Source organism: Harmonia axyridis, chromosome 4 (genome assembly GCF_914767665.1).
Source record: "Harmonia axyridis chromosome 4, icHarAxyr1.1, whole genome shotgun sequence".
Lineage (NCBI taxonomy): Eukaryota > Metazoa > Arthropoda > Insecta > Coleoptera > Coccinellidae > Harmonia > Harmonia axyridis.
The window spans coordinates 2,431,877-2,444,477 of record NC_059504.1 but is presented as its reverse complement, the minus strand read 5'-3'; the positions used below and the strand labels follow the sequence as shown (position 1 = coordinate 2,444,477).

General features: G+C 34.7%; 1 protein-coding gene across 4 annotated transcripts in view; it reads right to left on the bottom strand.

Moving 5' to 3' along the window:
- The window catches only part of LOC123679310 (insulin-like growth factor 2 mRNA-binding protein 2), a 95,452-nt gene that overhangs the window by 58,418 nt on the left and 24,433 nt on the right, over positions 1 to 12,601 (bottom strand). Inside the window, exon 1 of one of the 4 annotated variants that reach the window (XM_045616840.1) lies at positions 4,402 to 4,764. The exons of the other annotated variants lie outside the window; for them this stretch is intronic. Coding sequence (XP_045472796.1) covers positions 4,402 to 4,472 — 71 coding nt within the window. The 5' untranslated portion in view covers positions 4,473 to 4,764. Of the gene's footprint in view, positions 1 to 4,401; positions 4,765 to 12,601 lie in introns of those variants that run through there. 4 annotated transcript variants of the gene reach the window in all.

The window sequence follows — 12,601 nt, the reverse complement described above, 5'->3', positions numbered from 1 at the left end:
CTTTTGGGACAAGTCAGTGATATGAAGAATCCAAAACGTGTGCGTAGCTCAAGAACAACTAAGAATAGTACTGCTGAAGCCAGCTTTGACAGAACCTATGTTTTCTTCGATACCTCGTAGATCTTAAGAATTAGGCATTACAGCGTATTTTACATAGAGTCTCTTAAGGCTTTTCAAGTTCAGTTAACTCAAGAAGTCAAGCCGGTTGATCACCAGCAACGTCGAATCTTTGCTGATTGGGTGCTTGAATTGCATCAAAATGATCCAGATTTTCATTGAAAAATCTGCATTATTACCTTAGAGGCTACCTATGCAGAATTTTCGCATTTGGTACTCGGAAAATCCAAGAATGATTGATGAAAAGCCTCTCCATTCTCAACATGTCAATGTTTGATACGGTTTTTGGGCTGGTGGTGTGATTAGATCTTACTTATTCGTATTTGAGTGGGGTGCTATGGTTAATGATTGTTTATATCCGAAATTTTTCGCAAATGCTTCTCGTATTGCTAAATACATAGAACTGATTTTTTAGGAGCGAATGACTAAGAAGCATATTTTCACACACATTTGGAATCTCACTTGAAATATCGAAATTTATTTGAAAAATGAAAAGTTGCGAAGTATTTTGATGCAACAGGTTTCATCTACTGATGGAATTTTTATATTCTCGACGGGGTCGATATTCAAATGTATCATACGCCTTCCTCAAGGTTCTATCCTGGGTCCATTAATATTTATAGTGTTCACGAATGATCTACCCCAGTATGTTACAGTAGAAATAATTGTGATATTTGTAGAAGACATTTTCTTCGTTGGAAAAGCAAAGAGTGTAAGCAAGCTCATTGATCTCTGGGAGATTCTGGTAAGAAATTTTCCTGGCCTTTCATGAACAGACTTAGGTTAAACGTTGAAAAGATAGAATGTATCAGATTCGAATGGAGTGGAAGCTCTCGTATAACTCTTAACTGTGGTATGGATGTTCTTGCCTCCTCAGAGTCAGCAAAATTTTTGGGCGTGGTGCATGACAGCAAATGGAGCTACTATTTTGATGATTTAAGCAATCAATAGATTTGGGAATTCGCTTTCTCTTGATGCATTATTATCAATTTACTATACTATGGTAAAAGGTTCTCCAATAGGAATTATACAATTTAAAATTCTTATGATGGCAACAGTGTATATTATTTTTTGACATTCCTTATGTCATTTGTGTTCAATACATTACACCATAGACGGCTATGGTTATGCCATCAATCAGCATGAGCACTGATTTTGATCAAACAATTCAACAATTTCCAAACGTTGTTGAAGTATGTATAGTATGGAAGAATATTCGAATGGTATCAGCTACTTAGGTTAAATTTTCTTTGACATGTCTTATACATTGTAAAACGTCTTTCAGCCCAATAAAACCATTCTACAGTTCCAAACGACGTAACAAAGTTGACATCTCAAGTTTGCACATCGAAACGAGCTTCACAAAACTCATTGAAGCGATCAAATCATTTCTGTGTTCTCAAAGATCCCAAACAACAATCAAAGAGTTAATCTGCGATCAGCCAATCGACGTTTAAAGCGTAGATTACACCGAAAAGCCATAGAAGCTAAGGTTAAGAATGAACCACCATAGAACCTCGTTCATTCATCGACGTTCGGAATCCGCACTACTACAACCGTTCTCTGTGGCGGAGAGATACGGGAGTAGTGTCGCCATCAGGTAAAAGAAGAAGAGCATCTCCCTCCTCATCTCCTCTGCTCGGGTCGTCGTCGGCGGGTAGAATGCAGAGAATGCAGACGTACAGCACCAAATGAAATACCGTAGTAGGCCTCGGACGCAGATTCTTCCATTCCTAATGGTCTGTTGACCATCGGGAGGATTCAACGCGATGGAATGCGATTTTCGGTGTAAACCAGAGAATAGCATGGCAGGCGGGGCCGGGCGTTCTTCTGTGGTTACGCATAGAACTCGATTCGTACTGAATATGATGTTAATATTCTATGCTCTAGTTTTGATTCTCGTTTTGATGTTTTTTTGTGGTGAGTTTGAATTATTAGTCGTTTTTCGACTGCTTTATCTGGTTAAAAATAACAATTTGATTAAAACCATTCAAAAATTTTCGGTTCAGATTCAATTTGTTATCAGAGCTGTCAGAGATACTTTGGAAAAGTGGAAGATAATAGTTTTCTGAAAGAGTATTTGGATAATTAGCTTCTCTTTCAAAAATTAAATACTTAAATTACTTTTTTAGATGCTGGATAATATACTTCTTCAGTTCCTTTAAAAATTAAGTAAGAAATATGTAGATTATTACGTGATATGTTAAGAATCTCCGATATTTTTCGGTATAGTTACAAGATAAAGTGCCTCTTGAAGATACTATTAACTTTTTGACAAAAACTAAAAGGAACTGAAAAGCAGAAGATACTTCTGAGTCACTAAAATCCAATAAAATACCCTTTTTCAAACGAAAATTTCCATTTAGTAACTCTGTGAAATTATATCAATACCAAAAAACATTTTTTCAAGAACTTTTGGAGCGGACTAAACTCATATAAAATAATTATCTACTTTGAAGTTAAATCATTTGGTATTTACGAATTAGATCATTTCTACAAGATATATAGGTATAGTTTGAAAAAATTCTACAAATCCTACATTATATTTCTTCTTTTCCAAAGAATATCCCAACTAATGAAATCGAAAATCAGATAATGAATATGACAATATGAAAAAATAAATATCCAAAATTCAATAACATTGTGGCAACACATGTTTTTCCAATTTTGAAAATTTATTTTGTTCAATTATGTTCCTTGATTTAGAGCAAAAACAAAAAGTAGATGGCCCTAAAAGCTTGGACTAGAAACGGATGGATTTTTGAGGATTCTATAGATATATTCAGAAATTCATACAAAGTAAATTTCAGTATTGTTAGAATATTTTTTTCAAGTACAATCCTGAAGATTTATTTGGGAAATAACCAACCACACTATAACAAATACGTGGACAATTTTGGGTTAGTAAATGCCTAAAAATGAATTTCTTAAATCGTTGAAAAAATTTAGTAATCCACTGAAATTCAAATTACTGTAGTAGCAAAAATCTGGAAGAAAATTCTTTCATCTGCAATACAGAGTTATTTCCATGGAATTTGGAACGGAAGTTGGCTCCTATATCTTCAGCTTTAATTCTTCTGGTACCAAAATTCAACCTATACATTTTGAAGACTAAAAATTAAGGGATCTAATAGAACATTGTGTTATTATAAAGGCTAAAAACGAAGAAAAACTTGAGTTTGAAGTCTAGTTTGTTTCTCACTTGTTTTTTGTGTTTCATTGTTTTTATTATGACTCTACTTATCCTCTATGATACCCATCAGAGGCTCAGAGCTATTTTTTCGAATTATCCGTTTTTTTTTAATATTTCTCATTTCGTCAGGAATTAGTTGAACGTCTTCTTGAGAAGATCCACTTTAAACATATCCTAAATACTTCCAAGCTAAACCGGACGTGGCCACATGTTGCCTTTGAATATTGTGGGACTAATATTACATTTCCGGTGGTACTGAAATTCATTGGAGGAGGCAGGATATAACTTTTACAGCAACAGCCTTAAATTTCCAGAAGGGCCGTACTGAAAACCTCATAGGTGATTCAATTAAACGGGAGAAAAATTAATTATAAATTATACACGTATCGGCTTTGAAGAAAAAGAAAATTTTGAGAATCATCGAATTATAATATAACTCTATGGCTCTTATAATTAAGAACGTTATTAATTCTGTGAATCATCACGTGCTCCTCAGTCTTACCAAGAAATTAAAGGACCAATTAAAATAAATCATAATCATTTATTCGAAGAACTATATCAGAAATGACTAATACACTTATTCTTGGAATATTTTGGGATACACCAATCCACCTGGTATTCCTAGAATTTTGAGGAGCAATAAATTTTCATTAACACTCATGATTCCTTTCAAATTTATTTTGGAAACGATGACTGTTCAAAAATTCCTCTGCAAACACGAATACATCCAATATTTCTGTGATCTTTGAAATGTCCATTAGCAGCATGAATCGTAGGAATGCTTTTGCGCATCCACCATTTAACATTCGATTATTATTATTTTGATAGTGCGATATTTTTTTGAAGGTGAAACGATAACGAAAATTACAGGAGTTGAAAACGATTGGATAGAAAGGTTTATTTCAATTATTTCTTCAGTTTATATGACAAGTCGACACTATTTGAGTCAGAAACTGATTAATTCCATATTAACGTAACATAAAGCTTTCGGAATTTTCGATTTTAGAATGTAAAGATCAAGGTCGAACACCAATTGACATTCCATTGTTCGAAATTAAGGTCTTAAGGACAAACACGATAAACTATCGTACCTTGGCTCTGGATCTTCAGCTTCGAAAACCTGATCGTGGTCGTCTTCAGGCTGGTCCTGAAATTTTTCCATGGCTCTCTTCTTCTCAAAAACAAAACGAAATCACCACGTCACTAAAAACCCGTACGGTAGAGCCCAAAACGAGCCTATTTCCTCGAACAAAAAATAACTGAAACGGCTGAACGTAACCACTAGTAAAAGTTCGAAAAGCAAACTTGAACGCAGCAAAACAACTACACTATATCACAATAACAAAAGGGGTGACCACGAACCAACTAATGATAACGTCCGAAAGGGTCACTTAGAGCGAAAATAAAAATGATTTTTCGTAAAATGACGTAACTGAATACATCACTTCTATTGCGACCTAAAACGTACTAAGTCCACAGAAGCGCGGCGTTTGCTCAGTGACGCGGCGCAGCATTCCACGCCCATTTCCCGGGACCCGCGACCCCCACTGCTGGAGGGGAGTACTGCGCCCCCCCTATTACCCCGCTTCGTTTATGTAACACGCTGCCAGATCCGCGCCTACTACCTTTATTGAATTTGAATTAATTCATCATAGACGCTGCTGCTTCATGAGCCTGTTTGTTAATTTTTAATGGTATGACACATTCTATGACGGAACTATCATGGAGGGATCAAAATGGCGGACTGTGCGAGATTGATTTTTTTTTAGTGTAGTTTAGATATGTGGGAAAACGATTCTGGAAGATTTTGAACTGTTTAATCTCTGAAAAGCCCTCAATTTTCATTAATGAACTGATCAAGACATATTCTATGTTCGTATACCTACCTAACTTGACTAAAAATTTTTCGGAAAAGACCCAACTACTATATTATAGACTAGTAAAAAAAACGCACTTCTCCATATTTGAAAAATTCAAAATACGCATTATCAATCAATAATAAAAATTAAACAAAACGCAATAGGGAACACGTTGCCATTTAGGTAAAAAACGTCAAGTTATCGGCAACATCAAATTATCCATTCTTTATATACCTAAAGATAGAGTTAGCAGACCCGCAAATGCACCTTTCTGATAGGTCTGCTTACAAAATCGTCCGATCTAGGTACTCAACCCACATCTACCTATAGGAAGCTTAAAAATTTTAATAATATACCTACATATTGTGTATATCTAATAATATTTCGTTCTAAATTCTATAATTTATAAATAAAACATTTCCTGTGTACCTAATTCTTTGAAAAATTAAAGCCTATTACATTTTTACAGCAATTTTAATATTGACTAATAGAATACGTGCGATTTAAACTCAATTTGTTAGTTTTTCCCGTTGAATTTTTATATTATGTGATAATTTCCATGACGAAAAGCAGATTCAACAATAAACTGTAAAAACGCAATTAAAAATTGTGCGTGGAAGTTGAAATGTGCAATTTATTCCTAAGAAAACATCTATTACTTGATGAATTGTTAAAAATGTAGTTTTTTGTCAAAAATCAGCCTTGGACAAGTGCTTTTCGACCTTTTTTTCAATTCCCCTTTTGAATTTTCAAACTGTAGAGTTGTTACGTAGCCATTTGAATGATCAGTTTAATTTATAATCGAAATAAAAATTTTAAAAACTGTTCTATACGCTAAAGCCTCCCATACGACAATTTTTTCAAGTTTTGATCATCCCAGATCCAATAAATCTTTTCGTGTATGGTAACTATAATACATTTGAACAAAAACGTACAAAAAAGCGACTAAAATTTCATCCCAAACCTACATTAAAAATAATAATAAATCTTATAACGACTTTCAACGAAAGCGAATGTTATATAGGGGTTGATCGTAAAATAGGCCAAACCTGATGTCTGAACGATGGATTACCTGACGGTCCACACATCCAACATTTCAAAACAACCCAACAACCCAAATGAATAAAGCACTCCATACCTACCCTGCTTCGAGTATACACATATTCAACTACAATAACGATGGACATAAGAAAGCCATTTATTGAACACTATTACATGTCATTCTTGCAGCATTACTGTACATACACAGGTAGGTCAAAGAAAAAAAGGGTTTTCACAAAACTTCTTCGGGCAAATGTAGCAATAACAGGCATCAGCGACCTGCTGAATTTGATCGCCTAGAAAGGAACATAACATGTTAATTTTTTTGAAATGATTCAATAGTGACCAAGGAAATGAGTGACGTTGATATTAAAATTCAGAGATACCTATTATAAGTAGAGTTTTTCAATAGTAATGATACAATTTAAAATGGTTAATAATGGCAACAATGTGTATTATTTCTTAACATTTCGATAGTTAAATAGAGTAGTGAAATGGATATTTGATGAATGAATGAACATACAAACTCAAACGAATATAATGAAGTATTACCTATAAAATTGGTCAACCAGATCATGATTCAAATAGAATCAAAGAGATCAGAATTGAAATGAAATAATTTATTGATGCAACAATTGTTTCATACAATATAGGATAAGTCAAAGAAAAAACAAAAATCGACATTACTCTTACATTTCTTTAATATTTTAATATCTTAGTCTTATTTTAATAATCTATAATATTTTAATATCTCATGGTAAACAAAAATTCCTTTTAGATAAATAATAAAAATGCAAGTGCTTAAATATCAAGATTTTCTTATGAAACTCCAATTTATAGAAACATACATTTTTTTTTGATGATATCTTTATAATAATTTGGAAAGTTTGGTAATAGGTATTTTAAATTATTTTCCCTCGAAACTATTTACGCTTCATATGTGGCCTTTTCAACAAAATTATAGGTGCTCACAAGATGTCAAATTTCTGCTCATCATCAGGTTTGCATGCAAAAACTGCAATTTCCGAAAATTCCATGGCCTGCAGGCCCTGCTGCTTTCCAGATCTGAGTCACATTAAGCAAATATGTGGACTAATGAAGATTGGAGTGGTTTGGGCAGTGCCACGTCAATTTTGCAGAGCTGTGCCATCTTATTTGTATGTTACGTTGTTCAGTTATTTTTCATATATCTACATTTTACCTTGTCTTAAATGAATTAATATCTACATGTTCACTGAGAAGTCGGAAATGACGTTTGTGTATAAAAATGATGTTTCTGCTATACCTATCAGTTTGAGTGAATACGAATTTCATTAATACCCAAGCCATTATCATCATGAATAATTTTTTAACTATATGTTTATATTTGATGATTTGTTAATGTAGGTACCAATAAGTTGAAATTATCGAAATCCAATGTATTATGGAGACATCAGTGAGTAATTTAGATGCCGGTAAAATAACTAACTGGCGCCTTTAGCGTAGGAACCAGAAGGTAAAGAAGACCTACTATTTTAGCAACATATATTATTTGAACATATATACCATAAGTAATCCAAGAAACTGGATCATGCAGAATATTTATTTATAATACATGTGCAGAAGGCTATGATATTCTTCCACAAGATCAAAATTCCTTAACTAGCTATAAAATGGCAAGTTTTTGAATGAACAAGTGTTTTAGAATGAGCCTTCTGCACGAGTATTACAAAATAATTTTCAAAATTCCCGAAATATTTCGTTAAAATTCGAAAACAAACTCGTAATACATTTCTCACGTCTTCTAATACCAAAATCATCGCTAGTTTTTACGCACTCGCATCTCCATAACCGATAACGTCCATAGAAATAGCTTACAGTCACAGAGCATTAGGGATTCAAGGCTTGGCTTAATTTTCAAGCTACTTGGCTTGAGCTTGACTTGATTTAAAGTCAAGCACAAGTCAAATAGTAGTTTTCCAATCTCAAGTCAAGTCAAGTATTTATTTTTAATTTTAAACAGTTTTATTGTGTAGTGCCAAAACTTATTGTATAAAAAAACCGAAAATATCAACTTTGTTGAAATAGATACATAAATTAAATCGCTATAAATCATAACAAAGTAAAAAATAATGAAAAAATTAAGTTTCTTTATATGGAGAAACCTACAGGCTTTGTTTGATTTCATAATTTTCCATCCAGGATCTAAGACACATGAGACATCTTGGATCATGGATTTGTCGCCTAACCTATTGCGGGTTTTTGAAACTGTAAGAGCAGCTCTGGAAAATTGTCTTTCAACAGGAGCTGAAGATGCTAGCGTTGATAAAAAATCCTTGGCCATTTTGGCCAAGTTTGGAAAGATATTTCTGAAACTTCCAAAATCTACCAAAAGATTTCATAGAAATGTGAGAAAACTACTAATAAAGTCACACTGGCGAATGCTTCAGTCTCTCGGCGCTCGAAGAATCCCCTTATTTAGTCTAAGTGCGCACGAGATTGCAGAAAAATATGCCGTGCGACGCGTGCATATCAAGCTCAAGTAATATCAAGTAGCTTGACATCAAGTCAAGCAATAAATATCTAAAATCAAGTCAAGTCAAACTCAAGTATGTAATTTTTCACGAGCTTGATTTTCAAGACTAGGAGTTGATTAAAATGTCAAGCTACTTGGCTTGATGAATCCCTAGATATACCATAAGTGGAGAAGGCTATATAATATTCTTCCACAAGATCAAAATTTATTGACTAGCTATAAAGTAGCAAGTTTTTGAATGAACAAGTGTCTTAAAATGGGTCATCTGTACGAGTATAGTATTATACATTATTTTTTAAATTCCCGAAATACTTCAATGATATGCGATCGTACATAAAATCAGCCAGATATCTAATTCCAAGTCGTTAAAATGGCACTCAGGAATTTGATACAACTTTAAATATATCAAATATTTCGTTAAAAAACGAAAACAAACTCGTAATACAATTCTCACGCCTTCTAATACCAATTCCACGCCATAACCGACAACGCCCATAGAAATAGCTTCCAGTCACAGAGTCTCCAACTCTACGAGAACACAGAATCGCGTTCTTCTTCTTACCGCACGACGCCCTCAGCTAATAACGTTTTTGCTGCACACCGAAAAACCGCAACGATACGTGCCGGCCGAAAACAAAAAAAAAACGGACGAAATAACGTGGTGTGGAGGCAGGTGCGTAGGTGGAGGAGACCGCGGAGGACCCATATGGTCCAGGTTTCCTCCCGCTAAACGGAAAAACGGCAACGTTAACCCAATAATTAGCGGCCTCTTTCCAGTTCCGGGAAAGGGCTGCCTAAGTATAGGGCTCGGGGTCGCATCGCCAGAAATGCGATATTAATTTCGATGATGCAGGAACCGCGCGACGTTGCCGGATCGACCCGTTTCGGCGGTATAGCCCGGGACGGTTTTCGGCGATACGACAAGGTCCAAGCCTGGGCGATCGGATGGTTACCTGGATTGTTCGTGTCCGGTGTTGCCAGGTTTGGGGATATTTCCTAGAAGTAGGGAGATGTGGTATCCTTCGAAAAATTGTATGGAATCAAGCAAAACATGAAGAAAATCGGAAATGAGTCCTGTTCTGATTGATCCTGACAGTAAAGTTATGTTACATAATTAGGCTGTCGATATTTCATGTGAATACGAATGATACATCAATTTGAAATGGTTATAATGGCAACACTGTGTGTTATTTTTTGTTATTGTCCAGAAAAGATGATGCAACATCTGAGTATTCGTGAACATTCTCGTCTATATCAACGCTTCATTCACTTCACAGGGTATTCTGAATAAAAGCTTTACATTTTTTTGTTCACCCCTGTACATAACAAAAAATAAAGTAAATATGCAGCATCTCAATAGTTATGCTCTCTTGGAATCAATTTACACCAAATTTAAAAAAAAATGCTAACGTCGGCCAATGGATTCAAGAAAAAATGAAATATGTAAAAACTTTGTTTAAATTTTGACCATTCCCCTAATTTTGCCAATGTGTATACAAGGTGTTCCTGAATTGGAGGTACAGAGGAAAATGAGAGCTTCATTGGGAATTTTGAGAATAAAAGTATCATAAACATACGCCCGTAAACGCTTTATTTTCGAGATACAGGGGTGTTACTTGTAGAACTTTTTTGTGACGATTATACCTGTTTATCGAATCTTTATTGATCTTGGCTACAGATTCGGTAAATAAGTAAATAAACTCATAATTAATGTATTCATCACAGCTTACCAACTGGATTTTTATAATAATTTGGATTTTCCTGGGGATAACTAGAGAATTGTTTGAATTTTTATCTCAAAATCGATAAGACAAAACTACAGGAATTGTAGTATTGGACCAAAGTATCTTTTTACATTTTTCTAAACTACTAGAGGTCCACCTCTCCACCAAAAAAAAGTTCTGGAGAAACAAAATGGATTAGCATATCACAATGTGAAAAGTTTAAATTGAAATATCTATGACGAATTTAACTGAAATATTCTCTAAAGGGAAGGTGCTATGAGAAAAAAACATGAAAAACATCAAACTTTAACGCCCTGTATCTTGAAAACAAACGCTTCCGGACTCATATTTAAGGCTTTCCTTTTCTTGAAACGACCCGAGAAATCTGTCATTTTCGTTTTTACCGCCAATTCAAGAACACACTGTATTTGTGGCAATTAATTTTGTTTTTGCACAATAAAATGACTTCTGTGAGTTGCCGCGATCGTTGCTAGATCGGTAGATTATTTTTACTGGTTACTAAGATTACATAAGATTGTAAGTGAATCATTTACCGTTCAACGAACGGTAAGTGAGAATGACTAATTATTTATTGAAATGAATAAAAATTTCTTGAACAATTTGAATTTAATTCGTTGAACGAAATAAGCAAGCAATAATTTTCCATTGATTTGGGGCTGCATTTTCCTTAAATCCATTTGTTGAAAATCTTATATGAACCCTCGTAACAAAGTTCGATTCCTCGGGAATAACTGCAGAACAGCCGATTTCCCAGGCTTTTCAAATTTATTCTTCTCCAAAAGATGCGATATCACCCATTTTTGAATTTTATTATAAGTAAATTATTGTCACTTTGACAATCTACAATCGAGACAACGCCTCCTATTATATTCCTACACAGCATTGAAATCAAAGCCACGAATGACAATTTAAATTTTTTGGGGTAATTATTTAGTTAAAGTTTGAGTAAAAAGTTTGTCTTTGATGCAAAAAAAAGGTATAAATATCTGGAATGTTAAGGATCTTAGAGAATAATTCCATATTGTCTTCGATTGGTAAAATGTCCTTACCGGTCTCGATATTTAATTTTTTTCATCGTACAAATTACCACCAATATCAAAACAAAATTAGGATCAGGTACAGTTAGATCACTACCGATAAAACCAAACTCAAATCGACATCTCCAACTGCAATCGATAACCTGTATTTGCCCAAAAATTCACATATTTCGACAGAACCGACCCATCATTGGTACCACTTCGTCAACTTCCTGTCTAGATCTAAAACCGCAAACGAACAACCATCAGGATCCCTTCGCTATCCAAATCAAACTATTATTTTTCCTTATTCTTCCCTCGAAAAATTCTACCTGATGACCGAGTACCTCCCATCAGTGGTACCGATGGTACCCTAGGTCCATCGCGATCGCTGGATCGAGCCAGGGGCTCGACAGCTGTCTTACCGACGATCGGAAGGCGAACTAGCGAACATCAGTCGAAAAAAAGCCATCACAGCGCGTTATTATCACGTGTGAAATGGTCCCCGTTCTTCGCCGTGAAATTATGGAAAAAAACAGGAAAAAAAAACTTGATAATATTCCCGAGACTGCAACTTCTCCTGGACGTAAGCTACGCCCTTGAAACCTCAATATGTTTTAGATCAGAACTTGATGTTTGAAAAACGTTTTTATTTGACGGGTCTGTGACGAATAATTCAGGAGATATAACGATTTTTAGAGGCAAATTTCAATTTTTTCCCAAATTTCGAGTTCAAAGGACCCCGCACGTTTTATATGGGAAATGGCTTTCCGTGAATTTGGCTGAATTTTTGATATATTGTAGTTCTTGATAAACTGATCAGAAGTGTCCATAGCCACAAAGCTCAAAAATGGACAGTTTTGGAGATATGGAGCTTTGAAAATAGATTTTTTTGCAATTTTCTGGGTTTTTGCTCATCAATCGGGGAGCTCCCATTTCTGGTTGGGATGGAATTTGGATGTTCGACGGCCAAAACCCGATTGAAAAATGATCTTCCTTGGTTATTTTAAGCACCGCCATCGGTAATTTTTCTTACACTGCTCCACATTGGCTATGAAATGAGATACAAAATCCAAGATCTTCCATACATCTTTTCATGCCATAAGATAACGCCA